We start from the raw sequence: 18,910 nt of genomic DNA, 5'->3' as shown, positions 1-18,910 counted from the left end.
AATGTGTGAGTGTGAGTGTGTGTGCGCATTTAAGAGCGCAGCTAAGAGTAATTAGGCTGCGTTGCGTCTGTTAGTTTTTCCAAGAACCAGGTGCAAATGTGCAGGATGATCATCTAATGTTAAGTGATACCGTCCATGGATATGCCGGAAGGCATAAATGATTATTCATAGACAGTACAAGTTTATATAATCTTAACATGTCTTCGAAGTATACATAACTCCTAACTAGTACATGGAATATTATGCATATATTAAGCCCATGTTCGGTAGGATTACAAAGGTACAAAAAAAACCTTACAAAGATATCTTTTGACCGCAGTATGTAATGAGATTAGCTTTGGCCTTGCACCACATAATTGTCACCCTCACCTACTAGCATGGATGACGCATCGAAACGTGTACACATGTATAAATGCCAAAACAGCTAAACCAATTTTCATGGCCTTAACCATTTTTTATGGGGCCGATCAAGTATTACTTATTTACTGCAATGTATCCCTCTTCCTCTTGAGAGCAAAGGTAAGAAAAACTCAAAAATAATAATACATAAACGCATTATTTTTTTGTACGATACATTTCGTATTCAAGCATAGACAATGTATGGGTAATATGTTTAAAAAATTAAATTATTGTTGACGTAATTACCAAATATGAAAATCAAAAACACCAATTGTGCTGACGTAATACTTGAACTTAGACAATGAAATATTTAAAAAAAACTTAATCACGAAATATGAATGTTCTACGTGATTTAGAAATATAAACCTTTGTTTTTAATTGCTTAAAGTTTGTTGTTCGTGTTAAAGACTGTCAGTTTGAATGTTTGGGAAACCACTATAATATTGGCCGAGATTTGTTCTGATATAGGAAAGGTTCTTTCAAACCTTTTAAATTCATAAAATATAATAAATGTGCCCGGCGCCGGCACAGGTTACAAATGGTAGTATTTTAAAAAAGTCTATCAATTACAAAGTAAACAATATAAGCTTTAATTTTTTTATGGACAACTTTACTATTAAACTTAAAAAAAATATAATATTTTGTGTACACGTGTATAATTAAAAATATTTTTTTTTAATTTGACTTATATTTCATGTAGGATTTTTAACATTAACAATTATTAAAATTAACTCATAAAACAGACGGAGTAATGTCTGCCCGTATGACTTGTTTGGACTTATGGCACCTGATACAACTTATAATTCATTATCGCTTTTCTTCCCAGTCCCATAGATCCTTTGACACAAATTATAAAAATCCCACTTTTGTAATTTTTCCGGATTTTCCTTGAACATCATTCTGTATTGAGCGCGAATGTTCATCATTTTATTGGAACAATCCAACGGGGATTTCTTCAGAATATCCGCCGCTTCCATCCAAAGATAGCTCCGCACACATTCTGGATTTTTAAATTTATCCAAATGCGCTAAGTACCAGGTTAGCAGTCTTTCTGTCTCAGTATCTGTCCAAACAGAGCTTTCGGATGCATCTATCTTAAACAACATCTCCTTCTCTGATATCTTCTTTAGCAGATCTTCAAACGGTGTTCCAGTAGCGAATAACTCGTTAAGTTTCTTACTAATTACATCGGCTGGTTCCGATATTAATCCCGCAAGTTCCGACCACATTAGTTCTTTTAATTGGGGGTTAAGAAAATCCTCAATGTTTGTTAGATAAAAATTCAAAGCCGCTTCAACTTTCTCATCACTCAAGTCGACGGCTTTCGGTTTGTTTTCACGTGGAATAATTTTTGTGAAAATTTGTTTATATTTCATTTCATTGTTCCTATATCTGTTCTTTAGTAATAAATACATCTTTTTGCACGAAATTGGCGATTTTCCGTCCATTTCCAATGATATCTCTTTCCACATTTGCTTTGGAATAATCTCTTCATGTGACATTAGGTATTTTAAATATAGATTTAATAATTTCGTTTTAGATTGTCTGTTCCATATGATCTTTGATTTTGATTCGCTTTTTATAGCTTTGTCTTCATTTGGGTAAATAATTTGGGCTTGGGATATATCTTGTCCTTCTGGTATAACTATTAAACATTGAAAATCATCATCTGAAAAACAAAATCATCAAGTTGTAGAGATTATGTGTGATTTAACAGAAATACAAAATTGTTTTCACTTTATGCAAACTATGGCGATATACAAATTATTCTATATAACTGTTTTGAGTATAAATTTCAGATACATGGCCATTTTTAAAGTAGACTTTGGAAAGTCTTACGTTTTCTGTTTCGTATATTTTGATTCACAATGTAATCTGTTTTGGCTTTGTATATTGTCTAAGTGTTTTATTTTATATGTGTAGCTGTAATTATAAATAAATGAAGTAAATTAGGTAATATTAAAAATATACTTGAATTATTACTTCCTCTACCTCTGAACCAAGACCTGTGTGAGAATGGACTTTTCTCTGTAGCGGATTTACCAGCAAGCTGAGTAGGCATAGAGGAGCATATTTGGGAAAATATATTTTTTGACTACCAAATCATACAATTTCTGAATGACGTTTTACAGATTGAAGTATCCAACAAATGTTGGCGATAACATTTAACTCTTACGTATCACTGGACATTCTCTGTAGCAAACTTCTATATTCTAGAGTAAAGCAGCTAGTTCAGAGGCCAGTAATCGACCTCTCCGACCTCAGCTCAGCTCTTTGTATGAGTAAAAAGAGCAAAATTGCAGAAAATGTATTTCCCTCTTTCCCCTCCCCCCTATCAAGCTATACATGCCAGTCCTACTACTGGTTGGAGGCTGCGAACTGGATTGTCTGTGTATAATGTAGTGCTCAAAAATCAATCCCAAAAAATATTTTACATGCAGTTTAAACGAAATTGTTGGTTTGTAAAAATAATCTAGGACTATGTAGAGGCTAGGGCGGCAAAAATTCACCACCGGCCTTAAACATTTGTAAATCCCCCAATGACTTCTCTATGTGGGCAATTTACACTCGCCCGTAAGATGAAGGAATCCTGAGGAAACCGACATGCCTAAGACCCAAAAATGTGTCAGTCACAAAAGGCTAGCAGTTGAGTATTAAGAAAAAAATACTAAAATAAATAATAAATGCGACTTCAAGAATCAGTGAAATAAGAAAATAAAGTGCCTCTTTTTATATATATATATATATATTGTTACGAAGACGGGTCGACTACAATGTTTCTAGATTTTTCCACTAGTTAGAGAACTTTTCAGCAGGCTGAAATATGATTTCTGACCGTTTCAGGAGAGGCTCAATCACATATTAGTTAATTGTAATTTTCATAATGTTACCCTAGTTTTCAGGAAGCTGAAACCTTTTTTCAGTCGGTTTCAGAACATGCGTAGTCGAGTGGTGCAGTTTTCAGGAGACCCGTTTTCAGGCGTTTTCAGGCCTAGTTATACCCCTTTGATGAAGGAATATTCTAGACCGAACTTTCTAGGTGTGAGACAAGGACGAAATGATACGAGAGAGAGAGAGAAAAGATCAGAACTTTCTCGAAACTAGACGAGCACTCTAGAACGCCGTACGACAAGGACGGAGCAACGTGCGAAAGAGACAAAGAGTGCGAACGTTCTAGAATTGTGCAATCGCTACTCAGTAGCAAGCCCGCCTAGAAAGTTCTCGAATATTGTTTAGAATTATTCCCAGGGATATATAAGCGAGCCGAAACGCGACTAGTCACTTAGTTTTGAATGCGATTACAAGAGCGAAACACCGAAGCGATAAAAGTGAATATAAGTGAAGTAATAAGTGATTGTTTTTGTGTGCTATAAGTGCATTTCTGCTATTAATTTGTGCCCATAAATTCCTCATTTGATTTACCAATAAATAAACCCTTGAAGAAATCCACGGCATTTTCTATCCGATCCCCTAGCTCGTAACATTTTGGTGTCAGAAGTGGGATAGAAACATGTCAATTACTCCAAGGGAGTATCGTGAGGAATTTGTGGCAGGGTCTGCAGCAGATGTGGAGATGCAGACTATGAAAACTGAGGCATTGAAAGATAAGTTTAAAAACCTGGACAGTAGGTTATCTAAACAGGAGAAACGCTTGCTTGAGTTGGAAAAGGAGGTTCAGTGCCTTAAGATGTCAGGTTTTGTGGAATCATCTGGAACGCTGGAAACACCTACCTTTAATGGTTCTTCTTCTTGGGGGGCCTATAAGGTACAGTTTGACGCTCTGTGCAAGATGAACGGTTGGAAAAATGATCGGGCTGTAGCTGCTCTTATGTTGGGACTGCGAGGCGAAGCCTTGACCGTTTTAGAAGCCATGAAAGGTGATGTGACACTAACGCGACTGCTGGATGCCCTTGAGTCACGTTATGGGGACTCACATTTGGAGCCAGTCTATAGGGCTCAATTACGGGAGAGAGTGCAGCAACCAAATGAGAGCTTACAAGAATGGGGCCTGGAAATAGAGAAGCTGGTAAGGAAAGCCTTCGCATCCTTACCAGATGTCGCAGACAAGATATTAGTACAAACCTTCATTGATGGAATAAGAGATCGTGAAGTCAGGATAAGTGTAAATCTTGGTCACCCCAAGAACCTGAAGGATGCTCTAGCCCATGCGTTGGAGGTGGAGGCGATTCGGAAAGATCTTCAACCTTACCGCATTAGGGCTGTCACGGAAAAAGCTAAGTGTCAACGAGGGCCAACCTGTTACACCTGTGGGGAAGTAGGGCACATGAGGTTTTCATGCCCTAAGAAAGACTTCCGAGGTGATGTGAAGGTTAGACGTGGGAATACCTTAGTTATCGAAGGAGAAGTCAATGGAACTAAGTGTAACCTAACACTCGATACTGGAGCTTCACGAACAGTGATCAGATATCAGCTTTTGAAGACATTTTATAAAAGCCCTTCTAGAGGAATTGTACAGCTTGTGACGGCAACAGGTCAGCGCATAACCGATCGAGGAGAAGGTATCGCAACCTTCAAGATTGGTGGAAGTTTTTACAGACATAAAGTTGTTCTTGCTGACATAGTAGATGACTGTATAATCGGTTTGGACTTTATGAAGTTCTATAAGTGTAAGATAGATCTAGAAAAAGGAATGTTCAAGTGTGGAAAACAGGAAGTTTGCTTTAAAGGTAACCGTTCAAAAAGTGGTTATGACGCCTGTAGAGTAATCAATGTGGACGGACAGGCTAATAATCAACAAGAGTGGAACACAGTTCAAACAGTTCCGGATAACTATACGGAAGCCCTGTCAATAGTTCTATCAAAAGCAGAGGGCAGTTAAAGAAATTTTCTGACATGTTATCAACCCATGAAAGAGAGCTAAGAAGGAGTTCAGATGTAGTGTCTCAAAGACCGTGCGATAAAGTTAACGAACAGGATGGAAGGGATAATGACCACGTGAGGTTACTAAGAACAGATACCATAAGTCCAGATTGGTGTGGGAAATTAATTCAGGAAGAGCAACATCAAGATTCTGACATTAAACCCATTCTGGACTGGATGAAATCTTCAGCTGTCAAGCCGCAATGGAGTAAAGTTGCATCTACAAGTAACACTACTAAGAGTTACTGGGCTCAATGGGATAGTTTAGTTCTACATAATGGAGTGTTATGTCGCAAATTGAAAAATGCTCAAGGCGATCATTTGCAGTTTGTTGTGCCAAGATTCAAGGTTCGCGACATATTAGAAATGTGTCATAGTGACTTGTCTAGTGGACATTTAGGAGTAAAACGGACTCTTATGAAGGTTAAGGAAATGTTTTATTGGATACATTATCGTGAAGATGTAGAAGACTGGATCAAGAAATGTAGAGCTTGTGCAGCTGTTAAGGATCCGCAGACTCGATGGGAAAAGATAATGGCCACCTATAAAGGGAGTAATGATGCTCGGGACGAGCATGTCTAAGGAGGGGGTAGTGTTACGAAGACGGGTCGACTACAATGTTTCTAGATTTTTCCACTAGTTAGAGAACTTTTCAGCAGGCTGAAATATGATTTCTGACCGTTTCAGGAGAGGCTCAATCACATATTAGTTAATTGTAATTTTCATAATGTTACCCTAGTTTTCAGGAAGCTGAAACCTTTTTTCAGTCGGTTTCAGAACATGCGTAGTCGAGTGGTGCAGTTTTCAGGAGACCCGTTTTCAGGCGTTTTCAGGCCTAGTTATACCCCTTTGATGAAGGAATATTCTAGACCGAACTTTCTAGGTGTGAGACAAGGACGAAATGATACGAGAGAGAGAGAGAAAAGATCAGAACTTTCTCGAAACTAGACGAGCACTCTAGAACGCCGTACGACAAGGACGGAGCAACGTGCGAAAGAGACAAAGAGTGCGAACGTTCTAGAATTGTGCAATCGCTACTCAGTAGCAAGCCCGCCTAGAAAGTTCTCGAATATTGTTTAGATTATCCCCCAATGACTTCTCTATGTGGGCAATTTACACTCGCCCGTAAGATGAAGGAATCCTGAGGAAACCGACATGCCTAAGACCCAAAAATGTGTCAGTCACAAAAGGCTAGCAGTTGAGTATTAAGAAAAAAATACTAAAATAAATAATAAATGCGACTTCAAGAATCAGTGAAATAAGAAAATAAAGTGCCTCTTTTTATATATATATATATATATATATATATATATATATATATATATATATATATATATATATATATATATATATATATATATATATAAATTTTGTGCGTGTGTTTGTAAATAAACTCCTAAACCGAGAATTTAAATGGAAATTACATTCGAGATTTTTTTACATTTAGATGATTTTTTTGTATGTATTTATTTACAGAAATACATACATTTCCTTACAGACTATGGCAATACGATAATGTCGAGAAACATTAAATAAAATATAATACTATTAAATAATATTAAACACATAATTTACACAATATCGCTACTGTGAGTTCACTCAAATAAATATATCGATAATGTCAGAGACAGCACTCAGTAGTCGCAACGTCCTGGATACTGAGGATCTGTGCAACTGACTTCTTGCCCTTGGTATCGCAATTAACCTAGGCCTTCGCCGTCGCACATATCCCATAGGTACTAAGAAATCCAGTTCTTGGAGTACACTTGGGTTGCACACTACACCCCTCAAGACTTTCATTACGTAATAGTAAAATATGTATACAGGACAACGTCCATCGTGTCCGCTCGTTTAGACAGTAGATCTTTATTAAACTTTTAACTTGCCTACACATATTTTTTGATTGCATCTTTATCATTTTATGTAATCTAAATTTTCTTAATTTTTTATGTAAATATGATCTCGTTACTTTGAGCATGTTTTAAGTAAGTACAAAAAAACTTTATATATAAAAATGAATTGCTCTTCGTTTGTCTCCCTAAAACTCAAAAATGGCTGGACCGCGTCGACTTATTACGATCGTAATTCAGTGAAGGTTTAATCTTTAAACAGTGGGAAACAAAAATAATAAGTAAAGAAAACTATTAAAAACGACACTTGAATTTTCCATTAAAAACTATTTCAAGCTGGGAAATATTTAATGTCTTTTGTGTTTTTAAAAGAACATTGTCATTCGGTTATCATATATTTATGCCTTCAGAAATATGTGTTTTCTAACTAAATGAGATCCAATTTCATTGGTCTGTTTTAAAAAATGTGTATGTTTTGACACATGTAGGTGATACAAAGGTCACCAGGTTGTGTAGTAATAAATGTGTTAACTTACCATCTTGTACTTCATTCTTTATATCTGCCACCATGTCTCTGGTGTATATTTTATCCATAACATCAAAATATTTCCATGACACTCTTTTATCTGGATTATTGCTTTTCATTGTTTTCAATTTCCTATAACATTTTCTCAATTCATAATATTTATCCAAACAAGCTGTTGCAGTGTGACCAGTTACCTCTGCGATTTCTTCCCATCTCCATTTCTCCTCATCATCAAAGTTACCAGTAGCAAAATTTATCAGTTTAGTTATATCTTGGTGCGACCAGTCTTCTGTATCTTTTACAATATTGTGGTTTTTCAGCTTGGCCTTAACTGCTCTGTAACCAAAAACTTTCTTGCATATTGTGAAATATGGCCACACTATTGGCAATTCTGGTTTCGTTATTTCTCTTTGGACATGGTTAAAATATATCTGCTTGAAGTTTCTGAATCTATGCGCACACTCTGTGGCGGATATTTCAATTTCCTTTGATAAGGTCTCCCATAAGGCAGACTTTTTATAGTTTGGGGAATTAAATTTATCCTTATTTTTAAGGTAATATTCTAGGATTTTTATTCCTTTTGCCCTTCCTATATCACGTTTGACACGCGTAGTAAAACCTCTTTCATCAAATCTTATATCATCATTTTCAATATTATCAAAATAATTGTCTTCAAGATCCTTCATGTTTATTTTCTTAACTGAAAATCAAATTAAAATGTGATATAGGAAAAAATCTTAGTTAATTTCACTGAAAATAGTTTTAATTGGGTTCAAAAATTCATCATGGATTCACTGCTTAGGCATAAAGTTAATAAAGAAATCACCACATAGGTACAATAGATACAACAACGACAATCAGTATTATTCCTATTTCCAAAGAGTATAGAATTAAATAATTTATCAATAAAAAGGCTTTGTGTGCTGTCAAAGGATTTATGCTATTATTTTAATTTATTAACTGCAGAAAGGTAAAATTTACATGGAAACACTATACATTATTTCTAAGGCAATTCAAAGATACAATTTTCTTCCATACCACCATGGGCCAGGTCTCATGGAGGTCATGAATCACTTAGGAGGCCTGGACAGTGAGAAACAATAGGTTTTGTTAGTGGAAATGTGTATATACTGTTTAAAAATTTGTCATTTTAGTAGTAAAATAGAAACACAAGCGTTGCCTTATTAAAAACCCCTTAAACATGTGGCCCATGACTTCTTACCTTCAAGTTTTGCAGGTAGACTTTGTTTCTCGTCGTCTTTCTTATACCCATCCAGTAAATGAAGATCCATGCCATAATCAAATATCACATCAAACATATCAATATAACGCCAATCAATTTGAATTTCTGGATTCTCTTTTTTGTCATTCAAAATATTCTTATACACATCTACTAAATTATCCCACTGATTCTTACAGGATACTACTCCACAGTTTAACTTAATTGTAATAACAGATAAGCATACATAATAACACACTGGATCCTTAACTAAGTTTATGTTATCATAGACAAATTGGACAAGTATGTCTAGTAATTCCGTATCCCAATCTTCAAGCACCTCAGAATTATTTTCTAAGTCTTTTAATGTTTCTTTATATATAATATTATCCATGATTATTTCCCACGTAAGACGTTCAGGTAAATTGTAATCACCCTCCAATAATTTATCAAAATGTTCATTTTTAATTGAATTAAATTTTTCATTGCAATTTTCTGCTGGTTTTTCCAATAACCGTCCAACATCATGCCAGAGAAAATCATTTGGTATGGTAGGATCTTGAAATTCATGCAAACAATCAAAATAATATTTACATAGAAATGTTTTTTCAGTTTCATTCCATTCATTGGTTGGGGTTGGGGTGTATTCAACAACAGCAAATTTTTTCTGAAATTCTTCATCATTTTCAAATATTTGATCAAAATGCCTCATATAAGACCAATGAATTCCCTCATCTCCACTATAAATTCTTTTATGTAACATTTTGATGTAATGTTGCTTATAATTTAAGAAACGCTTGTACCAATAGTCAACATCTTTTTCATTCATATCCCTAGCAATCCTTTCCCATATAGTTTTTGTATTAATGTTATTAGCATAAATATTTTTATACTTTAAATATAAATTAAGCATCTTTTCAACACTGGTATCCAGTGATTTTTTTATTGGGTTTTCTTTCTTAATGCTTTCATTATCTTTATTTGATACATTTAGGTACATATCTATTGGATTTTCATCTTGAAATGCTTGATGGCAAAGATTATAGAATGGCCATTGTATGCTACCCTCCTTTAGCTTCTCAGAGTGTATGAGAAAATATTTTTCTCTAAATTCCCGGAGTTTGTATTCACAAGAGAGTGGCTGTTTGCCCAATAACATTGTTTTACAAGCAACGGCCCACAAATGTTTCTTTTTAGCTGTACCACTTTGAAATGTCTCTTTGTTATCAAGATAAAATACAATAAGACGTCTGATTTCTTCATCTGTCCATTGCTCAGAAGCAAATTGCTCACTAGCTTGAGCCAAGTCTAGTTCGTCAGCTGATTCACTTTCTCCCGTATCCTCAATTACATATTTTGTTTCTGATATCATTTGTATATCTTCTTGTTGATCATTTTCTACTATACCAGCAGCTGACTCAACTACTTGTTGATTATCTGTAATTATATTTTGTAACATAAACATATATTGCAACAAAGATCCATATCCACACTGTATAAAATTAGATTTAAATGCAATATTATAAATAAATATTTACAATAATAATGAGTATTAAATATAGAGGGTTAATTGATTAATTATGAAACTCACCATCGACATAATATAGTAGAATATCACCATTTGGGTGAATTTCTGTTTTCATAACTAACTGATCTAAATCCATTATTGACTGATTTGTTCTACTTATTCGCCCAATACCAGTTAAGTTGTAATTAATTCATTTGATAAAAAACCGGCTATGTAACATTTTATTTATTGTCTTTAGATTGTTAATGTTAATAATTCTTGAAAAAAGTAAATCCTATCATCGATCAAAAAGCGGTAAAATTTAATGATGAAAAATCGGAAACATTTGCAACCTTAACCTGGCGCAGTAATGCTATTAAATTTTTTTTAGTACTATATAGACTTCCTAGACTATTCAAAAATAATTTTTTTCACTGTTCTATTTAATGTTTATTAATATTTCAAAATTATATAAAACAAAATTTTAGCGTATATATTTACTAAATTCTTGTTTTGATGAAATCACCACTGTCTAACTCCGCCATTACGTCACAGACATCATATAACATATTGTTTTTGGTTTTTAGTTACATTTACAATGGTTCAAAGTCAACCACAGAGAATAGAATACAGACTAGAAGATATTTACAATATGAGGGCCTGAGATACAAATACTTTCCAAGAGGTGTTTTAACTAACAAATTTGTTGAGCTGGTTAGTGGTCTTACAAAATTAGCTAGGAGTTAAAATGATTGTCTAATTTTGTGAGAAAACTATTTGAGTCGATGTCAAATATGTTTGTTATCGGTATTATTTTGAGCGTTGGATCCCGTTTCCAGATTTTTTAAATAAAATTAACATAAATTGTCAATTTTCGACTACAACAACGCCGACTTTTATTCAGCATTGATATGGCCCGACAAACATTAATATTACTTCTTCATCTTCTTCGTCGGGGTTTTTATCGAAGACATTAATTTAAAAGGACTATTACTTTATTTGTTTTATAGGCAAATAAATAATTTTCGGTCGTGTCAGTGTGTAAACCTAGTACGTGAGCAATAATTAGGCTTAAAGAAACGTCATACTACCAGATCATAAAGTTTATTAAATTACACAAAAATTTGTTACAAAAATTAACTTTGTTTTATATTATTACATGAGATTACATTAAATCATATGGGAAATCCACATACTTAAAGTTTAATTGATAATATTAATTCACATTAAACAACACAAGCTATATTTTACAACAACAAAACTAAGTATAAATACTATCTATGACTAGGATCTTACATCAAATATAACGTCTATCAGAATTGCACCGTAAATAATGCTAAACAAAAATTAGGAATCATAATCATTTTGATTTCTACCTTTTCAACACATTTTAATTATTACAAAATTTAAAATATCTTTTAACACAATAAATGTATTAACTTTATATGATAAAAACGGCGATTAGGTATTTTAATCTAAGTATTAAGTTTGGATTACTAGACAATGAGTGGTGGAGTCTGACGTAGAGTGAAAACAGATGTTTGTCTCAGGCGGCAAGATGCGTACACTCAATTTTCAACAGGCATGACCCACTAATGCCAAACAATTTGCGTGAAAATGGTCACGTTATAACACGTGAGCTAATGTAACTCCCATAGAACTGAGTGTCTAAGATAACCAAACCATAATATACTTTCACTGTAGATAACAAAAGAGTAGGTACTGAGACTTATAATTTTTCTTGATGTTATTATAAATGAAAACTCTTTCAACATGCCTTCAGCCCTCTATTTCTTGCGTTATCCACAGAGTTAACAAACTGCTAAAGCTAGTACATATATATTACATTTTTAAGAGTTCGCCTCGTCGCGGCTCGCTAACTCTCCGCTTAGCAGTTCAAAAAACAAGTACCAAAAATAGTACCCGATTTGTTATTGTTTATTTCCATGTAAAACTGGTAACCTCGGTAACACAGTACTATTTTAGTCCATGTTTTATTATAAGGCTAAAAGCTAAGACAAGACGTCAAGAAGAAGTCAGTACATGTTATCCTGTTGCTGAAAGGTCAGACTTACGTCAAGTGGCCTTCGACAAGCGTGTATAGCCGCCATAATATCTTGTATTATAATGAGTAAATAAAATAATTATAATAAGTATATAAGTTTTGCTTTTTTTAATTCTATACCATAATTATAAGATTTTCTTACATTCATGTATATATCACTAAGTCAGTATTGATATACAAAATCCTACAAAAGTATTCTATGTTCACTATATACAAAAAGCCACTAGAAACCTATTAAAACGTTGAAGATTCTGATATTGTCTATGTCTATTTATTTCATTACGTCTAAGTACTTTACTTTTAAATGGAAGGCATTTATTTTACACAATTCAATATAACGTTGTGTTAAATGGATTTACTGTTATAGTGGAAGCTGCGTGAACATACTACCTTAAAAATGCAGGGGCTTGAAATAAAAACACTTTACGACATAAACGAAAACATATGAAATGAACGAAGCGACATTCCCATATAAATATAATTGTTTAGCAATTGTTTCGTTAAGTAATTTTATCCCAAGTCCCACTATATTTATAATTTCTTCTATTCTTAATACTAATTTAGAATGGTAACATATTGTTAGAAAACAAGACGACCGATAGCGTAGCTTGATTACAATTATTGGTCTGTAACATTTTTTACCAATGACAATCAAGCGACACCTGTTATGTCGTTTATCAATAGGCTACTTGACAGACGTTGAGAGTTATCACTTATCTGTATAAAACATGGCTTTAAAGTTTCATATGGAGCTAAATATCTTCTTCTAAATAATTATTAATTTAAACGGTCAGGATTAGTCGAGTCGACAGTGACTTTGCATGCTTGTAAATTATATGTGCTCGCATAATAATAATACTATCAAGAAGTTTAATTTCGTCGGTACTTTTTTTGATCGAAATATAATATGTGTACCTACTTGTGTTTTAACCAGAAATCTCAAAATGGTGCTACGGCCATCTTTGTTTAATTTGTGTTTTATCAAAATAACAACTTATATACGTTCTATCACTGGTAAATGATCTGATTTTAAAATCATAAGCTTAGTCTTCTAACGACCTCGTAATCGATTTAGACGTCTGTATTGGACTGTTAATTATAGATTTGTCTACATTTCTTTTATTTCAGAAAACTGAAACCTAAACTAAGCGGAAAAATCTACTAATGTGTGTGCAGTGTGCACTAGTGAAAAATAATCATATAATCAGATCTTGGATTCGACAAAATATGTCAATGGAGTGATGTCTTTGATAGAAACAAGATTTAAGCTTGATTCTCACATATGACAGACATTCAACGTCCTAAGCCCGTTAAAACTACAAATGTCGATTCCTTTATTTCCTTAATTGGGTTTCCTTACAAATTAATGTATAAGTACTTATTTCCTTTATAACAATATTAATACAATTAAATTCATTTGTAGGTAATACATTAAAAGCGTCATTTCATATAAAATAATGCAAATTCTCATACTATTGACAATGGTAATGAACATTTTTGGCACTTGTTAAAAATTTATAAGTAATATATTTTTAATCACAAAATGATATAATTGTTCAATTTAAGGTACCGTTCATATAGCCTAAAAATCAGTCGCTGTGTATATTTGTTCTTTGCTATCATATTAATTATGTATGGTATTATATCAGCCAGTCCATAATGTAAGGGTAAGATGCAAAATCGAGACAAGCGTGAACTATGGCTTCCGTTTGTCAAAATTTAACACGTATTTTACATACTCGAGTCCTGTTTACCACTCTTAACGAAACCTAGCGCTAAGTTCGACTCATGTACGTCAAAAATTAAATATTGACATACACGAGGCATAGCTTACGCTGTCTGGTTTCTGAATCTCACCCTAAGCTTTGTTTAAACCTACCCTTATTTGAAAGCACAATGTCACCAAACAACATACAAAGCTATTATTTGTACAAACAATGATTATGTTTAAAACTATTATTATATTAAAATTCTTAAAGCTATTAAATAAATATTATGAAAGCCCCTATTTGGTCAAAATTGAACCTTATCACACGGAAGCTGTTTTATTTATGTATTACGATTTACACCCATTTAAATTTAGGATATCCTAATACTATTGTCAAACGCCTTCTTTATCTGCCGACCTCTTTGAGACCAGAATTAGCTAACTAGGTGTGATGAATGAGAACTGTTGAGTGGAATTTGAGGTCGTAGCAGTTAAAATAACTTTTTGTTATGTTCTCAATACAGTTTTAATACTAAATATTATAAAATAAAAAGTATATATTTTTGTCAAGAAATGAAGTGACGCGAACCAAATAGAAAGTGTATCAGTTCGCATACACTTTAGGAAGTGTATGCGAGGATAGGTCCTCACAGACTAAACTAATTGTGAATTATTTGTTTAAAAAAGAGAACACTTTTACATCAAGTTCGTCACTGTCAGGTGTAATATGTCGTAAACATCACTGACGTCATTACCTATGAGTGTATGTGCGTAAAATGCGTATTATGGAACGTAACAAAATTAACACCTGTACTGTAAATATTTTAAATTGCTCTATCTGTTTGTAAATTTATTTCTTAGAACTCAATTAAACCTCTTATTTTGTCTTACCACACTTCACACTTATGCTTAGGGTTCATGGGTGATCCCAAAGGACAGTTGAATTCATTGGAAAACTCTGGAAGGTTTGATATTGGTCCAATAACTCTATATTTTGCAACTGTATGATCATCTTTTTCAATTTGCATTTTTGTAGACTCCTTCGTCATTGCAGAGCACCAGACCTGAAAATATATATAAAAATAATAAACAATAAACATCTAACTGAAAAACAATTAAGAAAATAAAAATAGCATAAAAATGACACCTCGCTTTAATAACCGACTGTCAAATCAGGCCGTACGTGATATCATTACACCGGGGGATACGTAACTTACCTGTGCAAATGATATGAAAAAAAGTTGTCTATGAGTATATTTGAGGCCGGGTAGAGTAAAATTCTGGCGCGCATCTCTCTTGGTGTACTCCAAGTATGCGTGATAGGACGCCTTTAAACCGCCGTTGTCAGCTATATTTTCACCTGAAAAGATCAGAATAGTTTATCAGAAAATTATAGTAATCTTATATAACTAGATTTTATATAATTCGTTTGCTTTTCAGAACCGTTTTCAGCCAGAGACTTAAGAATATTGTAGAAATTTCTAGTACTCAAATAAATCACATAACACGTTTTTTCTTTAAGTGCTAATTTAATGTTTATACACTGTATAATGCTTCCTATCTCATTCCTCCACAATCTTATAAATTTTAGGAGTCTGTCTCTTTTTCGTTTCATCGAGTTTTAAATTTTAATTATTTTAGTTTTAACAAAATTAAAGATTGATGTTAAAAACTTGAACTTGACTTAAACTGAAACTTAAACTTAATTTTTTTAATTTTAATAAAAAAAATTAAAGAAAAGACTAATACTATATTTAGATAGTGAAATAAAGTCTAATTTACATATTGTTTATAATAAAATCTTAAAAAGTTTTTATCAAAATATAAAAAAAAAACTTAAAAATTAAAATTACATCAGTCTCATCATCTTGATACAAAAATGTTCAAAGGTTTCACTCCTACCACGTGTGGATTGTACACATGTTTTTTGAATGAATTATCGACACTAAAAACTAATTTGTGAAATTAGTTAATTACTAATATTTATTACAATTATGTTATTAATAGAGAGCCGTGAACTTTCTTAAAAAATATTATACCCAAAGTTTGTTTCCCGTTAAGATGTTGCCCTTCAACAGAATAAGTAGAATACTGCCTTTGTATACAGGAAGCGCGATTCTTAAACTGCGCTATTGTTTTGTTGTTCCACCACTGGTTGAGGTTTCCAAACCTATACAAAGAAATATAAAAAGTTGATCTCCTAATTTACTTTAGGTTCGGAATGGCTTCTGCAAGTGTTTTTTCAAATAAAAGCAACATAATTTAATTGAATTATTTCTTATTTGAACAGAGTTTGCGCTTATTATCCGCGCTGGTACAATTTTTAATATTTTTGCTATACATCGCATTTGTGAAAGCGAAAACTTTGGTTACACTAGCGCAATTCAGTACGCTGATTGTATCTTATGAAAATCTGTATAATAAAAAATGTGTTTATTCATTAAAACAATGAATTACAATGTATAAGATTTACCAACCCTTTAAGTAAAAAATACCTGTATGTAAGAAATACCTTCCATAACAAACTTAATTGTTAATTTCATAACAAAGGTATTTTTTTTTTCAATTACAATTATATATGTTATGGTAACTGTTAACTTATTAAACAGTGTAATAAAGCGTTCTTTTTCAAAATTCGAAGTTACTAGGCTAACCTGTCATATTCCCGTCCCTGGTCATCAAATGCATGTGTCAGTTCATGTCCCATGACCACGCCCATAGCACCATAGTTCACGCACTTAGGATTGTTTTCATCATAAAACGGCGCTTGCAAGATGCCCGCTGGAAATACTATTTGGTTCTTCGTAGGAGTGTAATATGCGTTTACTGTGGATGGAGTCATACCTACAAGAAATAAATAATAATAATAATCCGAAAATATTATACATATGCATTGACTAATGGTTAGCTAAAACCATAGAAGGGAGTATTTAATACGAACGAAAGACGAAACCTTGATATGTTACGTTTATAATTAGTCGAAGACAATGTCGGATTTTATACACGGTACTGTTGACGAATCTTAATCAAACTTAAAACGGAACAGGAAATCGTTTTGTCGTTCTTTCTGTCTTCATTTAATATTCAAATAGAATAGCCACATTCATAATAATAGTAACTTTACTAACGTCACAAAAGTACAGGTAATAAATAGAAAATAAAACATGTAAAAGGCCAGTACAGAGCAGGGGGCTTAGACAAGATGCCTTAACAGTTGTGTATGTAGAAAGTCGAAAACTTAATTTGTATGAAAATGACAGTTCGTGTCGACAAAGTCATCTTGACTAAACCTCCAGGACGATCAACATCAAAAAACATCGTAACCGTGGTAACAATACGATAGTCTGTGCAAAAAGAGAACCGTGGTATATTAGGCCACAGCTGGGGGCTTAGTCAAGATGCCTAAACAGTAATGCATGTAGAAAGTCGAAAGGTAATTTTCTATGAAAATGACAGTTCGTGACGACAAATTTTCATACAAATTTAGTTTTCGACTTTCTACATACACTGAAGAAAACAAAAGAAAAAGGCCCCTGTATTACTATTTTATTTATTTGTCAGATAACAGGAGTTATATAAGTTAAAGTTTTAGATAAAAGTAATAAAGTACACATGTAACCTTAACAAATAAATAGTAAAGTAGACTTGACTATAGAATATGAAAAAGAAATCAAACCCAGGTACAAAGTATATTTTTTTTTTGTTATTGAGAACACTGTTACTTGTTTACATCTCGACAGTAATAATCTCTATACATAATATTAAAAAAAAGTATATATTTTGTAAATATAAGAATTTATAACTACCACGCCGCAGATAATTACGAATCACAAGCCGAGGGAGATAAGTACTTACCCCATTTAGTCTTATTTACTGGCAGATCAAGTTTCTTTAGATCATGTTTGAGTGAGAATGTATTAAATGCAATGTTATTCTCAAAATATTCGTTCGGTTTCACGACTAGATCTCCATATTGCTTATCTAGTTCACCCTTGTCAAGGATGTAGTCAGGGAACCCTGCAAATACATTTTCATCAAATATTTTATCTCTGTCTTTACATTAAAAATATGGTGTGCAAGGACATTCCTGGACCTGAATCATTAATAATTGCTATGAAACAGTGTTCGTTTATGCAATGAGCTGAATATCAGCAGATCAGCTGGCGTCATTTTTAACGTAAAGACTTTGGCGGCATTTCTGCCTTGAAATTGGTACGTATTATGAATTTAAAAACAATCGCACAATTTCTAGCATGAAAATATCAAATTTAAATAAATGTTAGGATCTCAAATATATAATCTAAGGGCTATCTCACATTAAAGACGGCACGGCACGGTGCCTTTAAAAATCTAAAGCATTATTCGGTAGTGTTCTGTAACCTCTCAGAAGGTGATTAAACAGACTGAATGTATTTAGATATTTTTTTAATACAGCGCAGGCTTAGAGGCTAGTACCCACAGCCACGTAAATTTGGGTACTTCTCGGTCATAACTGCTTCTAGAATATAAACGTGATACTGTCCAAATACCGACATGTTATTTATAGGTAATAGATAAGCTCTACCAACGCTTGTTATTGTGTCATTGTACATAGAAAGAAGAATTTATTGGATTCTAACGAAATGAACTCAGCATCACAGTTCATCAGGAACACTCGTAGCGAATTCATACTTTATATTCAATAGTTTCATTTATATTTTGACGTATAACATTAACTTTCGGATTTCTATACGTTCTTTTTTTATTTTACTCTAT

General features: G+C 33.1%; 2 protein-coding genes and 1 long non-coding RNA gene across 5 annotated transcripts in view; 1 reads left to right on the top strand and 2 right to left on the bottom strand.

The window, feature by feature from the left end:
- Positions 1-1,079: 1,079 nt before the first annotated feature.
- Positions 1,080-10,820, bottom strand: LOC123711006. Its single transcript, XM_045663387.1, has 4 exons — positions 10,467-10,820; positions 8,879-10,312; positions 7,667-8,356; positions 1,080-2,068 (listed from the first exon to the last, which is right to left on the bottom strand). The coding sequence occupies exons 1-4, from the start codon at positions 10,537-10,539 to the stop codon at positions 1,197-1,199; spliced, it is 3,069 nt and encodes a 1,022-aa protein (XP_045519343.1). The 5' UTR covers positions 10,540-10,820; the 3' UTR covers positions 1,080-1,196.
- A 2,344-nt stretch (positions 10,821-13,164) lies between these two features.
- LOC123710810 lies at positions 13,165-13,659 on the top strand. Its single transcript, XR_006753863.1, has 2 exons — positions 13,165-13,461; positions 13,576-13,659. It is a non-coding gene; the product is annotated as an uncharacterized LOC123710810 (long non-coding RNA).
- The window catches only part of LOC123710809 (endothelin-converting enzyme homolog), a 46,897-nt gene continuing 41,446 nt past the window's right edge, over positions 13,460-18,910 (bottom strand). For all 3 annotated transcript variants that reach the window (XM_045663031.1, XM_045663032.1, XM_045663030.1), the window contains 5 exons: positions 18,011-18,172; positions 16,810-16,999; positions 16,195-16,325; positions 15,373-15,515; positions 13,460-15,219 (listed from right to left, as the gene is read on the bottom strand). In XM_045663031.1, coding sequence (XP_045518987.1) covers positions 15,043-15,219; positions 15,373-15,515; positions 16,195-16,325; positions 16,810-16,999; positions 18,011-18,172 — 803 coding nt within the window. In that variant the 3' untranslated portion in view covers positions 13,460-15,042. The remainder of the gene's footprint in view (positions 15,220-15,372; positions 15,516-16,194; positions 16,326-16,809; positions 17,000-18,010; positions 18,173-18,910) is intronic.

Source organism: Pieris brassicae, chromosome 6 (assembly GCF_905147105.1).
Source record: "Pieris brassicae chromosome 6, ilPieBrab1.1, whole genome shotgun sequence".
NCBI classification, from domain to species: domain Eukaryota; kingdom Metazoa; phylum Arthropoda; class Insecta; order Lepidoptera; family Pieridae; genus Pieris; species Pieris brassicae.
Note: the sequence above shows the minus strand (reverse complement) of the source record. Positions and strands in the feature narration are given on the sequence as shown.